Raw genomic sequence first — 24,100 nt, 5'->3', positions numbered from 1 at the left:
TATCATGAGCTACACGTGTGTAAATGACGCGCTTCACTCTAAAGCCAGTAGCACAAATACTGTATTTACTGGATTAAATCGCTTGACAATCACACTGAGCCATATTGCGATATCGATACTTTTTTTTAACAAATATTGTGCAGCCCTAAAAAATTCCGCACAGAATTTGCATCAGTGAATATGATTGGATGTCCTCAGAGCTTCCTGTGGTGTTCCCGCCTCCGTTTTGCTGTCACTCACTCTGATTCGCTAAGTCTCATGCTCCTCCCACTAAAATCGACCAATCATTGACTTTCCCCTCATCCGTCTTCACGCGGTGAAGGTGCATGCGAAGTCCCAGAGCTTCTCTACAGTCGCTTCTGCTTCTTACGCTTGTGTTCCCGTCTGTTCTAGACAGATGCATTCAACTAAGAGCTTCATGGCGTTTATTTGAGTCTTTTTAAGATCTGAGACGTAGTGTTACACAACTAAGTGTGTCTTTGACTAGTTGCTCTTTTGTTTCTTCGGCTGATGTTTGTGTGTGTTTCCTTTGGTTTAAAGTGTGCTGGTGTGTTTTTAGCATGTTTTAATGTGGGTTTAAAAATAAAATCAATACAATTTTAAATTATATTATTTATTTTATATACAAATTCTATGTGTAAATATAAATAAATTAAAATTAAATAAATTAAATGGAAAAAATTATATACAGTTTATATAAAAAAAAAAAAATATGAATTTGAATGTATATATACATTTTAGTTTTTATATTAAATATGATTTTTATCATTTATAATAATAATTATTATTATAATAATTTATTTATTATATATATACTTTTATTTTTTATTTGAAATAAATCAATAAATGAAATAATTTAAAATAGGATTTAGAATTTATATATATATATATATATATATATATATATATAAAGCAATACCTGTGTATATATATAATTTATATATAAAATAAATAATACAAATGAAAATGTTCTTATACATATATACAAATCATATTTAATATAAAAACTAAAATGTATATATACATTCAAATTCATATTTTATTATATATAAACTTTAATTTTTTATTTTAAATAAATAAATAAATTAAATCATTTAAAATAGGATTTTGAATTTTATATATATATATATATATATATATATATAAAAAATATATATATATAAAGCAATACATGTATATTTATATTATTTATATATAAAATAAATAATAAAAATGTCAATTTTCCCATACATGTATGTATACAAATCATATTTAATATAAAAACTAAAATGTATATATACATTCAAATTCATATTTTATTTTATATATATATATATATATATATATATATAGAGAGAGAGAGAGAGATTTTTTTTTTTTACATTTAAAAACAAAAACATATATTATATAAATTGATCTAAACCGTAATATTATTAGTGGTGTATTAGTGGTGTACCATCACTGTGAGTCGTTCTCTAGTCGCTCTTGTGTTTTTTCAGCTGATATTTTCGTGTGTGTCTTTTGGTTTAAAGTGTGTGGCGTGTGTTTGTAGCATGTTGTATTGTAATGTGTGTGTGTGAATTGGACCTGTGCACATACACTAGTGTATTTATTAAGGAAAGCTCATCGGTGGCACTTTCTGTTCTCAAAATAGGATGCTTTGAGAACTCCGAGGACAAACATCAGTAGTGTGTGTGTGCATCTGTTTTACACATTTAGCCATTTAGACATCACTCCATCCCTCTTCACACACTCGACATGATATGCAGAGGAATTGTGCATTAAAACATCACTCTCACCATCCTAATTTATATGACAGATTATGAAGACAAACACGTTGCTTTGAAATAACATGCACACTCGCAATAAAACCAGGAACATTATTATTTTTTTAAATCGTATTATATTTTTATACTTTTTTGTTTTATACAAATAAAACAAAAAGACTGTATAAATCTTATAGTCTTATTTTTTTACTTTTTGTATCCTGTTTTCCACGGACCCAAACACCCCTGGAATAGACTAGCTGTAAATCAGCGGTAACTCATCGTGGTGAAGAAAACCACTCCATGTCGCGTCCATTGTCCGTCGATACGTTGGTATCGCCACTAGAATGGCTGATGACCCTCATGATCCTGCATGAGGAACAGATGCTCATGTTTAACAGCTCCAGCATCCATGCACACATCCAGCGGCTCACAGTGTGTGTGTGTGTGTGTGTGTGTGTGTGTGTGTGTGTGTGTGTGTGTGTGTGTGTGCGTGCGTGTGTGTGTGTCAGAGATAGTGTGAGTGTGTGTGTGTGTGTGTGAGTGGGAGTGTGAGTGTGTGTGTGTGTGTGAGAGAGAGTGTGTGTGTGTGTGTGTGAGAGTGTGTGAGAGTGAGTGTGAGTGAGTGTGTGTGAGTGTGTGTAAGTGTGTGTGAGTAAGTGTGTGTGTGTGTGAGAGAGAGTGTGCGTTTGTGTGTGAGAGAGTGTGAGTGAGTGAGTGAGTGTGTGTGTGAGAGCGTGAGTGTGTGAGAGCGTGCTCGTGAGTGTGAGTGTGAGTGTGTGTGTGCAGTGACTAGTCCTAAAGCTTGTTGTGAAGGTGTGTGTGTGTGTGTGTGTGTGTGCAGTGACTCGTCCTGAGCTCGTTGTGCAGATGTTGATGTGTGTGAGTGTGAGTGTGAGTGTGAGTGTGAGTGTGAGTGTGTGTGTGTGTGTGTGTGCAGTGACTCGTCCTGAGCTCGTTGTGCAGATGTTGATGTGTGTGAGTGTGAGAGTGTGTGTGTGTGTGTGTGTGTGTGTGCGTGTGTGTGTGTGCAGTGACTTGTCCTGAGCTCGTTGTGCAGATGTTGATGTGTGTGAGTGTGTGAGTGTGTGAGTGTGTGAGTGTGAGAGTGTGTGTGTGTGTGTGTGTGTGTGTGTGTGTGTGTGTGTGCAGTGACTCGTCCTGAGCTCGTTGTGCAGATGTTGATGTGTGTGTGTGTCTCCCGCAGCTGCTGATTTGTCCCCCGGTGACGCGCTTCTTCTTGGGCCGCAGGGAGCCGCTCCTCAAGCTGCTGCTGCAGGGAGACTCCGCGGGCCGGCTGACGGTGTGGAGCGTCCCGGAGAACACACACTCACACACACTTTCCTCCGCCGCCGCAGGTACAGCACTTACCCACCAACTCAATATTATACTTGCATATTATATAACATTTTAAAGAAAAGAAGTGTGGAAAAACACGTCAGAGTAACTGTACTGTATGCGGACAGCAGTGTATGTTGTACAGTTGTGTCTTGCCTCAGCGTCTGCTGTGTATGTTCAGTAGTTCTCACACCAGCACAGAAACACACTCGTGTCCCTCATATATGATGCGTTTCCCTCGCAGAGCTGCAGGTGTCGGCCAGGTGACGCTGGAAAAACTAGAATATGGTGCAAAAGTTCATTTATTTCAGTAATTCAACTTAAAAGGTGAAACTAATATATTATATAGACTCATTACATGCAAAGTGAGATATTTCAAGCCTTTATTTGTTATAATTTTGATGATTATGGCTTACAGATTATGAACCTTTTCACAATATTATAATTTTGAATTTGGGGTTTTCATAAACTGTAAGCCATAATCATCACAATTATAACAAATAAAGGCTTGAAATATCTCACTTTGCATGTAATGAGTCTATATAATATATTAGTTTCACCTTTTAAGTTGAATTACTGAAATAAATTAACTTTTGCACAATATAAAAAAAAATTGAGCTTCACCTGTATTTAAAAAAAAAAACTTTTTTCACAAACTGAATATTTTAAAGGGGTCATGACATGTTTTTATTTTATTTTATTATGTTGTTCCCTTAGGTGCAATTATAGTATTACTATAGTTTTTTTTTTACAAAAAACTTTTAAAATGTAGTGATTTATGACCTTTCCCCTGTTTCTCATCCTCTGATTCACACAGTCTGTTTTGGGGGTGTTTCCCCTTTAAGAGTTCAGTGTTAACGCCCACTGTTATGATTGGCTAACGTCAGTGCCTATGCATCAATTATTAACGCCCCCAGCCAGAACATTTGCGGATTCAGCGTATTTAAAAAGTAGTTTAAAGTTTTAAACACATTACTTACAGTTTGCGTCGTCGTTGTTGAGTCCAGAATAGTCGGCACGGACTTATCTTTGAGCAACAGTTTTCTGGCAAAGCCAGCATCATTTTGGGATTTGTTCTCAAAACAGTCATCCTTCAAATGTATAGAACAAACGCTTAAACTAACACTGCCGTGACTGGGACGTCCGCAAAAAATAAAGTGCATCCATTTTTCCCTGACGACTGGATCTTTCGCTGCGTATTCACAGATGTTGTTTGTCCACAGCCAGGAACAGCACATCTGCGGCATCGTCATTTCCCTGTACACAGACCCACTCGCTGTCCGTCTGAACACTTGTGCGGCACGCGGGCGCGACAACGATACGAAATGAGCGTAGTTGCCTTGCGCTTAAAGCGTAGTTGTCTTGCGCTTAAAGCGTAGTTGTCTTGCGCTTAAAGCGTAGTTGTCTTGTGCTGGAGGCGGTCATATGCAAACGCTGGTACGTCACTTCGCACCGTGACGTCACTTCTTACCATGGATCCAGAACGAGCTGTATTTAGAGCTTGATTAAATAAATGATTTGTTTATAATGGGGAGGACGTCTTAAAGGATTAGTTCACTTTTAAAATGAAAATTCTGTCATCATATACTCACCCTTAAGTTGTTTCAAACCTGTATGAATTTCTTTCCTCTGCTGAACACAAAGGAATATATTTAGAAGAATGTCAGTAACCAGACAGTTTTTGGTTCCCATTGACTTCCCTAGTATATTTTTTTCCTACTATAGAAGTCAATGGGAACCAAAAACTGTTGGTTACTGACATTCTTCTAAATATCTTCCTTTGTGTTCAGCAGAGGAAAGAAATTCATACAGGTTTGAAACAACTTAAGGGTGAGTATATGATGACAGAATTTTCACTTTAAAAGTGAACTAATCCTTTAAGCTATGAAACTTGCAGGACGTTATAATGGTACAAAGACCTCTTATATACCAAAAGATCAAGGCAAATTTGGTTTCTCATGTCATGACCCCTTTAAACAGTATTTTAACTATTAATTTTTTACTTTTTTCACAAACTGAATATTTTAAACAGTATTGTAACAATTTTTGAAACTTTTCTCACAAACTGAATATTTTAAACAGTATTGTAAAAAAAATTGTTAAAGTTTTTTCACAAACTGATTATTTTAAACAGTATTGTAACTATTTTAAACATTTTAAAGAAGCCCGATGCGTTTCCCCGGCAGAGCTGCCGGTGTCGGCCAGCATCAGTCTCCAGGAGGCCTTTGATAAGCTGATGCCGTCTCCAGCGGGCATCATCGACCAGCTGAGTGTCCTGGCCGGCTCCAGCGCCCCGGCGAAGGTCACGGCCAGCGTCTACATCCCGTCTCAGGGCCGGCTGGTGTGTGGACGAGAGGACGGCAGCATCATCCTGGTCCCTGCGACCCAGACGGCCATCGTGCAGCTGCTGCAGGGAGAACACATGCTGCGCAGGGGTGAGGCTCTCACATGCCCTGGACTGGGCAAATGTCTATTGCACTAGCATCCTTGAGCTTGGGGAAGGCGCTATATAAATTAAACATTATTATTATTATTATTTGTGACCCTGGGGGCGTATTACAGAAACTTTCTATCTTAAAGCTAGAGTAGGTAGTAATGTTGGAGAGCTAGCCAGATTTGAAAGTGGCACCTCTTCTAAGCTCCGCCCCCTCCTGTCAGTGCTCCGTTCAAAGCTACGCCCCCCCACAAACATGAACGCGCATCCACATTTGGAGTCAGCTGCATGTACCTACCAGGGATGCGCGGGTTGATCCAAGATGAGCGGGTGCCTGCGCCCGCGGTTACTAGTCATCCAAAAATATTTTTAATGATATTCGGGTCGCGGTCGGTCGGGTCGTTTACCTTTGTAATTTATATAGTACTAGACACAATGTTCTATGAAATACATAGGTCTACACTTTATTGTCTGAATAACTGTGTGAGGATGACGCACGAGCTCAGTCTGCAGATGAAAGTGGGAAATCCTTATTTACCTTTTGAATGTTGAGCACGTTATTAACTTTTGAATAAAAGCTGACGCGGGACAAAATGCCCGATTTCCCAACGCGTTGAACTGAGCAATGCCATTGTGCCATTTTAATAGGCTACTTTTAAACGCATATAGCTCAGTAATGTCAGTTTTATGTAGCCTATTTGCTGAGAGGGGGCGGGATTTTTGTTGGGAAAGTCCGGGGAGAGACGCACACGTCGATTAGACTGGATAAACACATGCAGCATCTTAATTGTTAAGAAAATGAAACGAAATAAATGAATAAATCAAGCCTTTATTACAAAACGCCAGGCTATATCATACAGCATTCTGAAAAATGCGCACCCCTAGTTCCTCCGTCTAAGCGGGCGGGTTAGTTGAAAACGTCGGTCGGGTGCGGGTTGTTTATACATTGACCCGCGCATCACTGCTGTGCACGCAGTGGTGCTCGGGCACGAGACATGAAGGCATCTGATTGGTTCTTTACATTCGCACCGAATGGCAGTGATTGGTCAGAGTTTTTACTGTCCTACAGCTGCTACAGAGGGCAGATTTTTTTCATTCCTTTTTCTGAACACATAATGTATTGACTACTATCAGAATGGAAGGACCATTTCACCCAGTATAAAAAAAAATGTTTCTGAACAGGATTACCAACCCTACCTTTAAGTCTTAAATTAAGATCTGAGAAGTTAATTTAGGATTTTTCGCACATTCATATTTACAGAAACAAATCTTAAGTTGATTTAGGATTCTTATCCTAACTTACAAAATCTAATCTTATCTGTTATTTATGTAATATTTATATATTTTTATTTTGTCATTTATTTTTATTATTAACGGTATTATTAACAATAACCATTATTGTGTTTCCTCAATATTAGCACACTGTTATTGCTATTAATATTACCAATATTATTATAGATTGTGACTAAAGAATATATTATTGTTGTTATATATTATTAATAGTATTGCATTTATAATATTTTTATATTTATTTTATTATTATTATTATTATTATTATTAGCAACTGTATAATCTTTAAGTGTTTTCTCCAGAATTATGATTTTAATATTTTAATGTCACTGCACCCCCATAACAACATGCTAACAATAACTAGTGTTTGTTTGTGTGTGTGTGTGTGTGTGTGTGTTTATTGTTTCTTCACTGTATCTGTGTGTGTGTGTGTGTTTATTGTTTCTTCACTGTATCTGTGTGTGTGTGTGTATGTAACGTGGTTCTTTCTCTGTGTGTGTTTATTTTTTCTTCACTATCTATGTGTGTGTGTGTGTGTGTTGTTGTTTCTTCACTGTATCTGTGTGTGTGTGTAACGTGGTTCTTTCTCTGTGTGCGTTTATTTTTTCTTCACTATGTATGTGTGTGTGTGTGTGTGTGTGTTGTTTCTTCTCTGTATCTGTGTGTGTGTAACGTGGTTCTCTCTCTCTCTCTCTCTCTCTCTCTCTCTCTCTCTCTCTCTCTCTCTCTCTCTCTCTCTCTCTCTCTCTCTCTCTCTCTCTCTCTCTCTCTCTCTCTGTGTGTGTGTGTGTAGGCTGGCCTCCTCACCGCACCCTGCGAGGTCACCGGCACAAGGTCACGTGTTTGCTGTACCCGCACCAGGTCTCGCCGCGCTACGATCAGCGTTCACTCGTGTCCGGCGGCGTCGACTTCTCCGTCATCATCTGGGACATTTTCACGGGCGAGATGAAGCACATCTTCTGCGTGCACGGAGGAGAAATCACACAGCTGATCGTGCCTCCGGAAAACTGCAGCGTAAGTGTCCTCAGCGAGACCGGTGAAGTCAGAGGCGTGTGGAAGTGGGCGGGGCTTATTGGTCCTGATGCCTCCTCTGATTGGTCAAGGATGATGGCTGTAATCAATCTAGATGAATGGCTTGTCACTTTATTGTATGACATTTTTACTGAATTTGACAAATTGTTATGAATATATCAAAGAGAGATGAGAAACACTTCATCAGCACACACAGAAACTCAAAAGTCTTCACGGCAACCCGTCAAAATAAAAGTTCTGTTTAACTTGAAAAAATGAAACTTATTCCATAAGGCCTTAAAATTTTTATTTTTGTTAAACTTTTAATAAATTGATGTTGAATTGTATGTTTCATGATTTCATTTGATTAGATATGCTTTTTGATTATTAAAAGTTAATTAAACCATTAAAATGGATTCCAGAAAACTTTAAACCGAAAACACAGAATTTGGTAAAAATGAAAATGAAATTTGAGGATAAAAAAACTGAAAGGTATTTCATAGGGCACTAAAAATCTAATTTTGGTTAACATTTTAATAAATTGTTGTTAATTGTATAAGTTTCCTGATTTCAATTCATGCTTTTTGATTATTAAAAGTTAATTAAACCATTCCAATGGATCCCAGAAACATAGGGTCCCAAAAAAAAAAAAACAATTTTGTTAAAGTATTAATAAATTAATACGTTTGATGATTTCAATTGATTAGACATGCTTTTTGATTACTAAAATGTAATTATTTTAGTCCAAAACAATTGAAGCATAAAAAATTAAATGAAATCTGGAAAAATTCTAACTATAAAAATTCTAAAATTAAATTTCACAGCGTTCTACGAAACTGAATATCATCGCCTGTCAACACGCACACAGAGAAAACAAATATTCTGTCATCATTTACTCACCCGCACTTTTTCCCCCGTAAAGGTTCCTCTCTAGACATTGAAAAGTTCATCGGCGCTAGACGGCTGCAGAATTTCTAATCTCTGAGTCTCACCTTGGTGACCAATTAGACAGAAACGTCCGGCACTAAATGTCAGGCATCGAAGCCTCTGGAACGCCATCAAAAGAAAAGCCTGCGCCGTTGTCATGGAAACGCTCCGAGTCTCCCTCTCTTAAGTCCTGTTTGACCTTTCCTGCAGGATTTGTTGTGTAACGCAGTGACCTTACGTGAAGTGCGATGCTCTGCTTTTTAATTCGAGTCGCACTGATATCATTTCCTCCTTCATTGTTGGCAGGTTTTGACTTCTCCGGTGTGTGTTTTTCCACATGTTTTTGGCATTCTTCAATTCGCCGGCAGCAGCCGTTTTATTCAGTGTGAATAAAGCCAGACAGGATCGATCGGAGAGCCTCTGTGTGGGGTTTTATCCTTTTTTATGAATAAAAATCTTGCCATAATTTTGCTGGTGCTTATTACATGCTCTGAAAGAAACTGTAAAGTCCCCCTGTAGTCAATTTTTATACCTTAAAACTAATTTTTGATCACCAAAATTACACATTTAAACCTTTTTTCCTTGAAAAAAATGCTTTTTCTCTTAAAACAGTATGTAACTCGACACCCTTTCCTCATTTAGTATACGCGGTTCTATGAATATGCAAATGAGCCCCGCCTCCACTCACTCACTCAGCTCAGAGATCCACTGGTTGACGATCACACGTTGATCTGATTGGTTACAAGGTAGTGTGTGACGTCAGAAACACCAGCGATTTCAACCCGTGTTTTTGAGACTGTCTTTGGTTCACTGCAGTTTTAAGCAGAAAATACTCAGCAATGCTGTCGACTTATGAATTTACATAACCAGCGCCTCTAGTCTTAAAGCAGATTAAAAACACCACATAGACACATAAACAACATTAAAAACTGGATTTTACAACTTACAAATGAGACATAGTACAGCGTTATTCATTTAATATTAATTAGACCCTCTGACCAATCAGAGACAGCATCTGTGCCTCTAAGCCCCGCCCCTTCCTCTGCTCTCGCTCATGCTGTTGTGTTTCCTCTCTCTCTCTCTCTCTGCAGACGCGCGTGCAGCACTGTGTGTGTTCGGTGGCCAGCGATCACTCCGTCGGCCTGCTGAGCTTGAGAGAGAGGAAGTGCATCATGCTGGCCTCCAGACACCTGTTCCCCATCCAGGTCATCAAGTGGAGGCCGTGTGACGACTACCTGGTGGTGGGCTGCTCCGACGGCTCCGTATACGTGTGGCAGATGGACACGGGTGATTCCCTCTCTCTTAAACAGATTTTATTGGACTCTCCTGGGTTTAAAGGGATAGTTCACCCAAAAATGAAAATTATGTCAGTAATTACTGACCCTCATGTCGTTCCAACCCCGTAAGACTTTCGTAGATCTTCGGGACACAAATGAAGATATTTGTGATTAAATCTGAGAGCTGTCTCACTCCTCTATAGGCTTCTATTGTAATTGAAACTTGCCGGCCCATAAAGTTAGTACCATTTGTGTCCCAAAGATGAACAAAAGTCTTACGGGGTTGGAACGACATGAGGGTCAGTAATTACTAACATAATTTTCATTTTTGGGTGAACTATCCCTTTAAGGACTTATTTAGTAAGATTATGCCTGAAAAGGTTTTGATTTTTTATTATTATTATGTTTATAAATAAATAAAAATATATAATTTAAGTTGTTTGTTTTCTTGGTTTCATGGTGGTGATTGAGGAGAAATCCCCTGATATAATTGTAAAGTGTTTGGGTGTACAGTAGTACATATGAAAAAGCGCTATATAAATGCCTCCATCCATCCATCCATCCATCCATGCATACATACACTGAGTAGAAGAGAAAACACACACACACACACACACACACACACTCTCACTCATAAGCTGTATCATTGTTTGATGAGTGTAAGTAACAATACTTGTTTTAGTTTTAGTGATGCTAACCCTGAGACTGACACGTTGAGTGTGTTGTTCATGAGTGTGTGTGTGTGTGTGTGTGTGTTCCAGGAGCGCTGGACCGCTGTGTGATGGGAATAACAGCGGTGGAGATCTTAAACGCGTGTGACGAGGTGGTCCCGGCGGCTCTGGACTCCCTCAATCACCCGGCGGTGAACCTGAAGCAGGCCATGACCCGCCGCAGTCTGGCTGCACTCAAGAACATGGCCCAACACAAGCTGCAGACGCTCGCCACCAACCTGCTCGCCGCAGACAACGCTGACAAGGTCAGAGCCGTGTGTGTGTGTGTGTGAGAGAGAGAGAGATATCCATCAACACTGAGCCATAACTGAGATATTAAAGGGATAGTCCACCCAAAAATGAAAATTAGCCCATGATTTACTCACCCTGAAGTAGGGTCAATCTTCCTCTATAATACTATTCGAATTCCATTCCTTATTTTATTTAATATTCGAATAATATTCGAATATTAAATGCTCAAATTCATCCTATTATTAATATTTACGACATTACACAGGCTTTTGGGTCGTCAATGCCACATAGCATTTGGTTGTTGTTACACGTTCTGTCCACTAGAGGGACAGCTAACATTACAATAAACATTTAGAAACGGGTGATCGCGTTTTTTTATTAACATTAAAACAGCGGAACAAAATTAATGACTTTAATTTGGCAACTTTAATGGACATTTTTCCACTGATCAGTTGTCTGATGTTGTGTCAGAGTTTCACAACTCTGTCAGTGATTGTTGCGCGGCTAGGAATCGTGTACCATTGGCTCAAGCTCGTGAATAAAATCTTTAAATCCAGACCCCTGCGTGATGTTGATCGGTCTCATATATTTACAGATAAACCGTGTCAGTTTGTCTGTAATCGCCTTTTGGCAGACAGCTGGTAAGCCCCGTGATGAAGAGAGAGGCAGAAAAGACGTCACTCTTGCCTGTTTTAGCAGCGGTTCCTTGGACAGATCGCCTAGCTTGTCAGGGTGTAGCGTTGTCAGATGTGCCCTAATGGTGCGTTCACACCGAGCGCAAATAGCGAGTCAGGCGCGAGTGATTTCAATGTTAAGTCAATGCAAAGACGCGTTACGCTCTTGACGCGCGAATGGACGAATTTGACGTATTTCACAGTAAGGTTGCAAGTTGAGGAGTGAAATTTCATTTATTCTGCAAATTGCCACTTTGTGATTTTCCCATTTACGGTTTGAAATCCAAACACCTTCCACACATCTCAAATTGTCAGGAGTGGTGATCTCCGTACTCCGTTTCCGTGGAGACCGCCATTATTGACAGTAGGCTATTATTATGACGATGCAGCGTGGATAACGCGCACAATTGTGTTACGATTCAAAAACTGTATTGTTTATCAGACGAAACAAAAGCATTTAATTTTCACATGCGTGTGTAAGCCAAGTTGGCGAGAAAGGAAAGATTGCATAAAAAAAAAAGCAATATTCGAATAGTAACTTCAGCATTCGAATAGTATTGATTGTTTTAATATTCGAATTATATTCGAATTTCGGAATTCGTTCCAACAGCCCTACCCTGAAGCCATCCTAAGTGTATGACATTCTTCTTTCAGACGAATATCAAACAAGTATTCATTACTTCAATGAGCTCATTGTATCTGCATTAAATGATTAACAGATCACTCTAAATTGTAATATGGACGCATGCACTTTCTGTAAAGCTACTTTGAAATGTGTATTGTGAAAAGCGCCATACAACTAAACGTGAACTGAATTGAATACAATCGGAGTTACATAAAAAAATGTCCTGGCTCTTCCAAGCTTTATAATGGCAGTGAATGGCTGTTTCTGTTTTGAAGTCCATAAAAGTGCATCTATCCATGATAAAAGTGCATAAAGTGCATCTATCCGTCAAAAAGTGCCTCTATCCGTCATAAAAGTGCATCTATCCATCATAAAAGTGCATCTATCCATCATAAAAGTGCATCTGTCCATCATAAAAGTGCATCTATCCGTCATAAAAGTGCATCTATCCATCATAAAAGTGCATCTATCCATCATAAAAGTGCATCTGTCCATCATAAAAGTGCATCTGTCCATCATAAAAGTGCATCTGTCCATCATAAAAGTGCATCTATCCATCATAAAAGTGCATCTATCCGTCATAAAAGTGCATCTATCCGTCATAAAAGTGCATCTATCCGTCATAAAAGTGCATCTATCCATCATAAAAGTGCATCTGTCCATCATAAAAGTGCATCTGTCCATCATAAAAGTGCATCTATTCCATCATAAAAGTGCATCTATCCATCATAAAAGTGCATCTATCCATCATAAAAGTGCATCTATCCATCATAAAAGTGCATCTATCCATCATAAAAGTGCATCTATCCATCATAAAAGTGCATCTGTCCATCATAAAAGTGCATCTGTCCATCATAAAAGTGCATCTATCCATCATAAAAGTGCATCTATCCGTCATAAAAGTGCTCCACACGGCTATATCCATATTAAAAGGAAAAATATCCATATTTAAAACTTTATAAAGTCATTTATAAAGTGCTCACCAAACAAACATACGGATTCGACTTAAAGGAGTACCGGAGTATAAGTCGCATGAGTCAAAAAATGTGTCATGAAGAGTAAAAAAAACATATATAAGTCGCACTGGACTATAAGTCGCATTTATTTAGACATGTATTATGATACACAAAATCCAAGAGCAAGAACAGACATTTAATCTGGAAAGGCAAGTTATTCAGCTCCACAACAGCACACAGAACAACAGCTGAATAGTGTCCGGTGTGTTAGCGTAACACATTAACAGTTATTCAGCTCCACAACAGCACACAGAACAACAGCTGAATAGTGTCCGGTGTGTTAGCGTAACACATTAACAGTTATTCAGCTGCACAATAGCATAAAGAACATATACCTGGGAGGCTGAATAGGCTAAACTAACATTAGCCAGCGAGTCCAACAAGTTACCGGTCAGCAAGTTCACCAAGTTCTCATTCCACAACACTGAATCCACTGAGTTCTTCCTCGGTGTCGCTTCTGAACAACTCCGCTAACTAGAGCGCCCTCTCGCGGCTGTAGACGGTAATGTTTTCTCTCGGTTCATCTCAGTCAGAATGAATTAATTTTGATATATAAGTCGCAGGACCAGCCAAACTATGAAAAAAAAGTGAGACTTATAGTCCGGCAAAATACGGTAGTTCACTTTTATTACACTTATCACAAAAATTAAAATGAGCCCATGATTTACTCAGCCTCAAGCCATCCTAGGTGTATATGACATGTTTCTTTCATTATATAAAAAAATGTCCTGGTTCTTCCAAGCTTTACAATGGCAGTGAATGGCCGTTTCTGTTTTGGAGTCCATAAAAGTGCATCTATATTGATATTCAGCTACAATTAAATGTTTCGCAATAAGACAATGTAAACTTTTTTTTTTTTTTTTACCTTATTGTAATCGAAATTAGGAATCGATAAGCAGAATTAGAGTCGGAATCGTTAAAATTAAAACGAGACCCGACCCTAGACAGGAAGTACACAGAGCGTTACTGACAGACTGGGAAGAGAGGAGCCACAACAATGGAGAATATGAGGAGAATAATCAACATTCAAGCAGGAAAACCTGTTCTAGTGGAGACTAAACACTCAGTATAAGGCTGTGATTGGTCCTCTTTAAGAGTGTGCGCTCTTGATGTTGTCCTTGAGAGGACACTCTTTTTTTGCACTTGTCTGTGTTAATGCATTTGTAAAAGAGAGTGTGTTTGTTTTACGTGTGTGTGTATTGATTTAGTAATGACCTGTACGTCTATAGTTTGTTTCCATCATCGACACACTCGTCTGCTAGTGTTTATTTTACAGCACGCTTGTAAACACACTTCTGCATGCTATGCTTACGCTAACCGTCTACATTTAGACATTTAGCACGTCAGATTGTGTTAGATTCGTTCTTATTGGCTGTCAGAGGTTTTGTTTGTGTGTGTTTGAATGTAGTCAGAAGTTGCAGAGGAGTCAAGTGTGTGTGTGTGTGTGTGGTGTTGAATGTCCTCTAGAGGGCAGTGTGTGTCCATGATCACTCTCTGTGTGTTTGTGTACATCAGGATATGATGTCGTCACGCGTCTGTGTTCATAGGCTTGCTGACTGCAGGGGAAAACTGCTAAATGCAAATAATAATCTACAATTAATCATATAAAACGGTGCAATGTTGTCATGCATGCAGTCAAATGAATCCCGGGTCACATGACATAAACGGCTCGTTGAGTGTGTATTTGAATGCCTTCCGCTGTGTGTCTCTGTCATTAAAAGCATCACGTGATGTGCTGGGATCTAAAGCATATACTGTAGACGCCTCAGACGCCGGGCTGGTATCAGGTGTCCTGTAATGATGCGTTTAAAATAGCCCAGTGGTTCTGGGACAGCGCTCTGTTCAGCCTAATGATGTGTGTGTGTGTGTGTGTGTGTGTGTGTGTGTGTGTGTGTGTGTGTGTGTGTGTGTGTGTGTGTGTGTGTGTGTGTGTGTGTGTGTGTGTGTGTGTGTGTGTGTGTGTGTGTGTGTGTGTGTGTGTGTGTGTGAGAGAGAGAGAGGGAGACACTGGTCTCTATTCAGATAGTGTGTGTTTTTGAACAGAAATATGTTACTGATACCCACATATTTTCTTATATGTTATTTTATGTATTTTATTATTATTATTTTATCTCAATCTGACATTTATTCATTTAGTTCTGGAATGTTCTAATAATTTTAGATGTTTTTTATTTATTTATAGTGTTTATCCTTATCACAACAGTGTCAGACAGATAGAAATTGTTACTGAGAAGAAATCAGAATAATATAAATAAATAATAAGAATAATAATTTAAGGTGATTATATATACATTTTTTTTTGGGGTGTATTTTTCTTTTTTTATTTAATTGCATTTTTCAGTCAGACATTTATTTATTTATTTAGTTAGTTCTGAAACAGTAATAATTTATATTTTAAAAAAAATGTTTGTTTGCTTGGTTTTATTGTATTTATATGATATTTTATTTTTGTAATAAAAATTTTGTAATGAAAATAGCCTTAGATGCTGACATGGTATTAAATAAAACTATCTATCTATCTATCTGGACACGGGTGAGCCTGGGGTCAGGGTTTCATCTGCTACTTTTATTTCATTTGTATCTCACAGATTTGTCTTCTTTCATTGCAACAGTTGCTTTTTACTTCGGTTTCCCAGAGACCTGAAGGAAAATGAAAGGAGCGAGGCCTTGCGTGTGTGTGTGTGTGTGTGTGTGTGTGTGTGTGTGTGTGTGTGTGTGTGTGTGTGTGTGTGTGATCAATGCGGCCCCTCAGACCGCCATCAGAGCCATTGAACACAAACTCGAAGAGCAGACATTGCTCCGAAGGACACGAAATACAGGACGAGTGTACCACGAGTTTAAATGCATTGCATTTCATAAAGAAAACCGATATCTAAAGAATAATTTCATGAGCCACGTTCAAATTTTACCTTAACGCACGGCCTTCTGGGTCATTTATCTAATGCGTTGTGCATTTTTATGTTCAGCAGCCGCAGAAGTTTTGTTTAGGAAGCGCGTCTGAATCGGGCCGGCCGTAAACATCCTCCCTGATGTCTCTAATGGATCGCAGGTGCTTTGTTCATCGAATTAACATTGAATAACAATTAGCAAGCTCGCTATTTAATACGGGCCGACTGGAAGCAGATGAGATGAAATGAATGCTGGAGGGCTTAATGAGCATTAGAGATTATTACACAGATCATGAAATAAATGGATTATCCTGCGCGCTGAACAACTTTTGACTGATGTGTTTGATGAAGACTTGCTGATTACTGCGGTTATAATGAGCTGCGCATCGAGAAGGGCTTGAATCACATGGTACAGATGTGGATTTTGTTTCGAGAGCATGAAGCCCGTTTTTAGAGTGAATAAAAAGCTTGATTCATCTGCTGATTTTCATTTCATTAACTCACTCATTCATACGTTCATTAATAATAATAAAAAATGTTTTATTGATTTTAATTTATTGTTTTTAATTTTGTAATTTATTGAATTAATGTATGAATTAATTTATTTATTTATATGCTAATTCATTAATTTAATTGATGCATTGAATCATTCAACTGTCTGTATGAGTGAGTCATTGAACCATTCAACTGTCTATAGGAGTGAGTCATTGAACCATTCAAATGTCTGTATGAGTGAGTCGTTGAATCATTCAACTGTCTATATGAGTGAGTCATTGAACCATTCAAATGTCTGTATGAGCGAGTCAATGAATCATTCAAATGTCTGAATGAGCGAGTCATTGAATCATTCAGATGTCTGTATGAGTGAGTCATCAAATGTCTATATGAGTGAGTCATGGAATCATTCAAATGTCTATATGAGTGAGTCATTGAATCATTCAACTGTCTCTATGAGTGAGTCATTGAATCATTCAACTGCCTATATGAGTGAGTCATTGAATATTTCAAATGTCTATATGAGTGAGTCATTGAATCATTCAAATGTCTATATGAGTGAGTCATTGAATCATTAAAATGTCTATATGAGTGAGTCATTGAATCATTCAAATGTCTATATGAGTGAATCATTGAACCATTCAAATGTCTATGAGTGAGTCATTGAATCATTCACTCAAACCAATTAATTATTATTATTATTATTTTTTTTAAATAGACTGCAGCAATTAACATTTTGTCAGAACCTCTAGTAAATTACTATTTAGTTTAGATGTCTGTTCAAAGTGGTGATCTCTATTTTAAACTTCTCAGTTCATCCAGAATCGTGCAGCTCTATTTTACGGCGAAGTGTGTTTGACTCTCTCACTGCAGTTTCCTTTTCATCATGGAGACGCCGGAGCAAAATCATTGACCCGAGCTTCTTTGTTGTTCCAGAACAGTCACGGACACATTTTTCTTGCTGTCTCTTGTAAAGTTGTTCCTTTTATAGATGGTTTGCTTTGAATCAGTGGCACAAAACGGCCTGAAAAAAACCCATTCTTCTTTCTTGTTTGTAGGGGAACCTTCCCAAATACTCCCATAACTCGCTGGTGGTCCAGGCCATGAAGACGAATGTCACGGACCCCGACATGCACGTGCTGTTCTTCGACGTGGAGGCCGTTATCATCCAGTTACTGACGGAGGAGGCGCAGCGTCCCAGTCCCACTCTCGTCTCCCCAGAATCCCTGCAGAAAGCTCCCGGCGGGGCCGACAAGAGCGGGTCGTTCCTGGCCAATAAGATTTTCAAACAGGTCAGACTCCTGCATGATTAGGGGCGTTCGCACCGGATAGTTCTAGGAACGAGCCGCCAGAGTGGTTCCCATAGGAGCGTTTTCCTGGTTGCATTCACACCGCTAGTTGGAACTCTGAAGTGACGTGAGTAGGGCTGTTAAACGATTAATCGTGATTAATCGCATCAAAATAAAAGTCCCAACAACAGTCTAGGGCTGTTAAACGATTAATCGCATCCAAAATAAAAGTCCCAACAACAGTCTAGGGCTGTTAAACGATTAATCGTGATTAATCACATCAAATAAAAGTCCCAACAGTCTAGGGCTGTTAAACGATTAATCGTGATTAATCACATCCAAATAAAAGTCCCAACAACAGTCTAGGGCTGTTAAACGATTAATCGTGATTAATCGCATCAAAATAAAAGTCCCAACAACAGTCTAGGGCTGTTAAACGATTAATCACATCAAATAAAAGTCCCAACAACAGTCTAGGGCTGTTAAACGATTAATCGTGATTAATCACATCAAATAAAAGTCCCAACAACAGTCTAGGGCTGTTAAACGATTAATCGTGATTAATCACATCCAAATAAAAGTCCCAACAACAGTCTAGGGCTGTTAAACGATTAATCGTGATTAATCGCATCAAAATAAATGTCCCAACAATAGTCTAGGGCTGTTAAACGATTAATCGCATCCAAAATAAAAGTTTGTCTTTACATAACAAAGTTAGCTTCAGTAGAGTTAGCTTCAGTAAAGTTAGCTTCAGTAGAGTTAGCTTCAGTAGAGTTAGCTTCAGTAGAGTTAGCTTCAGTAAAGTTAGCTTCAGTAGAGTTAGCTTCAGTAAAGTTAGCTTCAGTAAAGTTAGCTTCAGTAAAGTCAGCTTCAGTAGAGTTAGCTTCAGTAAAGTTAGCTTCAGTAAAGTTAGCTTCAGTAGAGTTAGCTTCAGTAGAGTTAGCTTCAGTAGAGTTAGCTTCAGTAGAGTTAGCTTCAGTAGAGTTAGCTTCAGTAGAGTTAGCTTCAGTAGAGTTAGCTTCAGTAGAGTTAGCTTCAGTAGAGTTAGCCTCAGTAGAGTTAGCTTCAGTAGAGTTAGCTTCAGTAAAGTTAGCTTCATTCATTGAGAGAAAAGGTATGACGTCACATGTGCCCCTTTTGGGTTTGTAGTCTTTGTAATGACGTGTTTTCACAGTCTTACACCTCAACAGTTTTACATCAAACTGTGACTTTCTTGACTTTAAAATGTATCTTTTAAATTGACAAACATCATATGTGTAATTCAGGGCACAATTCAAACGAGATCAAAATATTTGTTGTCTCTCGCCATTGACTACCATACAATATTTTTCCGAAATAAGGTCCCATGGTCCACCGGAAGGGGAGGGACTTAGGCTCTCTATGGAAGAGAGTAAAGGGGCGTCGTCCATCTTTTTTACAGTCTATGGTTTAGGCCGACTCTGAAGTAGGAGTAAATTAGTTCCTCCGAAGGAGTTCCTAGAACTAAAATCGTTCCTAGTTCCTGCGGTGCGAACGCGCCGGGTTCCGGGAACTTCCACCAGTAGTTGTAGGAACCATGAAAGCTACTATTGTGATCGGATAGACAGAAAGAGCTTGGTTATTTTTTCATATCACTGAACAAAAGACTATCGCTGGCCTGCAATCCATAGCAATCCACTTTACAGTCAACTTTATAAACCCGTCTAATGTGTTCTTGCGTTTCATCTGCAGATCAATTGAATTGATCCGATGGTTGGAAAATCCCTCATTGGGGAATTGGAATATGATTCAGGCGGGAGTGATTAAATGCATTTACAACTTTATTTGTTTTTAAATCATTTTACTTATTATTATTTGTAATATAATTGTACTAAATTAAGATAAATAAAATAAGAAATTCATAAATATTTTAGGAAGATTATATAACTAAATATTATTGATATGTATATATATATATATATATATATATATCCTTTTTTTTATAGAGATATGTTTTATATTTAGAAAAAATGTATGAAGATATTTATAATTTAAATTAATTATAATATTATTAATTTAATATTCATATTCAATACATTTGAGTATTAAAATAATAAATACTATATTCACTTATTTTAATTATAATTGTTCTGTAAAATTTTGTATTTTAAGACACTATTTTTAAATAATTATATTTATTAGAATTTGTAATATAAAAGTACTAAATTAAGATAGAAAAAAATTTATTTAATAATTTATATATATATATATATATATATATATATATATATAAAAAACATTTATTTTTTATATTTTTATAAATGTGTTTTTATAAAAAAATTACATTTAAGATATTAAATATTATTTATAATTTTAATTGTATTTGATATTCGTATTATATAAAATATAGTAATATGAGTGTAATAATAAATACTATATTTACTATTATTAATTATACTAATTATATTAATTATATTTATATTTAATGGTTTTATATTTTATAAACATGCTATTTTACATGTTTATTTTTATAGGAGTACAAATATTTACATTAAACATTATCGTTTAATATTAAAAAGGAATGATTAAACGTAGTCAAGAGGCTTATTATCGTAAACTAAAACTATTTTAAAATAGTTTTAATTAAAAAAGCTACATTTCTGTTAACTGAATTAAAGAATTAAATAAAAAATATAAATAAAATATGAATATTAGTTTACAAACTTCAGAATTAGAAATGTTGCATTGACAATACACTAAAATAAGTTAAAGTTTAATCACTAAAATTATAAAATGGAAATAAATGTCAACTAAAACTGTAATAAAAATAAATTAAACCTAAATAGCAATATATATATATACACACACACACAATATTTATAAAGGCAAATTAACTAAAAAATATATTAATAAAACTAAAATAACACTGCTTTAGGCTTTATTTTGCTTTCTAGACGTTAAAAAAAAGCCTGGAGAAATAAAATCATAAAAAATCATCTGTTGTTGGTTTATTTGTCGTCACATGTCCATCACTTCCCCTGCACAGGTGAAGGAGACCATTAAGGAGAACATCAAGGAGCACCTGCTGGACGAAGACGAGGATGAAGAGGAGGAGCAGCGCCGGCGCGAGGAGAAGTCGAAGTCTCTGAGTCTCCTGGAGTACAACCTGACCATGGACACGGCCAAGCTCTTCATGTCCTGCCTGCACGCCTGGGACCTGAACGGGGACCTGGACGAGGTGTGTGTGAACCGGCTGGGGATGCTGCGCCCACACACACCCATCTCCTTCGGCCTGATCTCGCGCGGCGGGCACATGTCTCTGATGCTGCCCACCTTCAAGGACTCGCTGCTCCGCCGGCTGGCGCAGGGGTCGGTCGAGAAGCTCTCCGTGTCCGAGGTCGTGGGGAAGGGGACGTACGGCGTGTCGAGAGCCGTGACCACGCAGCACCTGCTGTCCGTCATCTCACTCGCGAACACACTGATGGGCATGACCAACGCCACGTTCATCGGGGAGCATATGAAGAAAGCGCCAGTCAGGTGAAATCACACACACACACACACACACACACACACACACACACACACACACATACATACATACACACACATATACACAAACGCACACACGCACACACACACACATACACACACACACACACACACACACACACACACACACACACACACACATACATACATACACACACATATACACAAACGCACACACGCACACACACATACACACACACACACACACACACACACACATACATACATACACAAACGCATACACACACACAAATACATACATATACACAAATGCGCGCACACACACACACACACACACACGCATATACATACATACACATATACATACATACACATATACACAAACGCACACACATATACATACATACACATATACACAAACGCACACACACACACAAATACATACATACACATATACATACATACACATATACACAAACGCACACACACACACATATACATACATACACAAACGCACACATACATACCGGTACACACACACACACACACACACATACACGCATACATACATATACATACATACACATATACACAAACGCGCACACACACACGCACACACACACACACACACACACATACATACACATATACACATACATACCTGTACATACACAAACGCACACACATACTGTATACACGCGCACACACACATACATACATATACATACACATACACGCGCACACACACATATACATACATACACATATACACAAACGCACACACACACATACATACATACATAAACATACACACACATATACACGCACGCGCACACACACACACACACACACATAAATACATACACATATACACGTACACACACACACGTATACATACATACATACATTACATACAGACACAGACTCATAATAATCACTATTAACAAAGATCAGATCGCATCACAAGTGAGCGGAACTAAAAGTGTGATCAAGTCACTCTCTAACCACTTGTTCATAACCGGGTCATTATCCTTAATTAAAACTATTAAAGTCTAAACTAAAAAAATAAATTAAAAAAGATAAATGTAATCTCGGCAAACTAAAAAGCGCAGGAAGAAAGTAAACAACCTTGAGGCGTCCGGCGGGGTGTCTCAGCGCCGCTCTATCTATTGTTTACCTGTGTTTTCTTATGCGTGTCTGTGGGCTGTAATCCCCCGGGCCCCCAGGGGTGTGATGGAGGCTCAGGGCCGGGGGAACGAGCACGAAGCGCCTCATCTGCACCCAGGGGCCGCGGCGGCGCCGGTTCCCAGCGGCCGGGGCAGCGGTTCTGGCCGTAGCGGCCCCGCGGGGTGAAGCCACCGAAGGCTATCGAGCTCTCGCTCTCGCTGTGTGTTTGCTGATCGTTCAGCTTGTCCGCAGGTGAGAGATTTCAGTCCCGTGCTCTGCAGGTGAACTAGCAACTAGCAACACGTGAAACCCGTCGATACGCGCCGTCGATGTGTTTGTGGATCATGTTTAGATTGAAGGGCAGCGCCACCGATTTCTCTCAAAGTCAGTTTTACCTTGAAATAACTTTCGTGAATCGATATAAACAGGGTCATTTAGCGTTATATTTTCACGTTAATTTAATCTTGAATATCAGAATCACTGTATAAATATCATGACATTTGCATAACCATAATGCATTCTTAATGGGGATTCTTCATTTTTTTATTTTACGATAAGGTTTGGTAACATTATTTAACTGCATTAGTTAACAAGAACTAACACACATGTGAAACTGGAAATATTAGAATATCGTGCAAAAGTTCAGTAATTCAACTTAAAAGATGAAACTAATATATTATATAGACTCATTACATGCAAAGTGAGATATTTCAAGCCTTTATTTGTTATAATTGTGATGATTATGGCTTACAGCTTATGAAAACCTTTTCACAATATTCTAATTTTGAATTTGGGGTTTTCATAATCTGTAAGCCATAATCATCACAATTATAACAAATAAAGGCTTGAAATATCTCACTTTGCATGTAATGAGTCTATATAATATATTAGTTTCACCTTTTAAGTTGAATTACTGAAATAAATGAACTTTTGCACCATATTCTAATATTTCCAGTTTCATCTGTACGTGATCACTGTATAAATAATTTGGTAGAGATGCACCGATTACAATTTTCTAGGCCGGTTCCGATTTCAGATTGAATTTTTTCTAACCACTTTACAGCACACACAAATATTTATTTTCTATAAATGTTTTTATTATTATTATAAAACACCATATACTTTTACCTAAACTGAATAATAAAAACAAGTGCAAATTGGTAAAAAAAAAGAAAAATATTTTGACTCATTTTCTTTTCTGACATTAGCCTATACTCCAGTTCTTGTTAAAACAGACTAGACATGCAAATTCTGTGCATTTCGGGCACTTTTTGTGTGAAATCATATTTATTTTTTCCATCAAAGGTGTGCTTTCACTTTAATTGAGCGTGAGCAGCGCAGCAGAAATAGACTCGGCGCCGAAACCCGCGCCTATAAAAAAAATTAAAATATGCGTCATATAAAATCGGCAAATATGTCAGACTGAGCGGCCGGACGCCGATCACGTGAAAATCGGCCAATTCCGGTCACCAGCCGATCAATCGGTGCATCTCT

General features: G+C 38.0%; 1 protein-coding gene across 7 annotated transcripts in view; it reads left to right on the top strand.

Annotated features, from left to right (window-relative positions):
- The window catches only part of wdr7 (WD repeat domain 7), a 125,155-nt gene that overhangs the window by 16,393 nt on the left and 84,662 nt on the right, over positions 1-24,100 (top strand). For all 7 annotated transcript variants that reach the window (XM_079586520.1, XM_079586519.1, XM_079586516.1 and 4 more), the window contains 7 exons: positions 2,953-3,103; positions 5,270-5,518; positions 7,601-7,821; positions 9,837-10,032; positions 10,784-10,998; positions 17,741-17,974; positions 20,976-21,466. In XM_079586520.1, coding sequence (XP_079442646.1) covers positions 2,953-3,103; positions 5,270-5,518; positions 7,601-7,821; positions 9,837-10,032; positions 10,784-10,998; positions 17,741-17,974; positions 20,976-21,466 — 1,757 coding nt within the window. The remainder of the gene's footprint in view (positions 1-2,952; positions 3,104-5,269; positions 5,519-7,600; positions 7,822-9,836; positions 10,033-10,783; positions 10,999-17,740; positions 17,975-20,975; positions 21,467-24,100) is intronic.

The sequence above is a fragment of the Phoxinus phoxinus genome (assembly GCF_949152265.1).
Source record: "Phoxinus phoxinus genome assembly, chromosome: 17".
Lineage (NCBI taxonomy): Eukaryota > Metazoa > Chordata > Actinopteri > Cypriniformes > Leuciscidae > Phoxinus > Phoxinus phoxinus.
The sequence above is the reverse complement of the archived record's forward strand: the minus strand, read 5'-3'. Positions and strand labels throughout refer to the sequence as shown.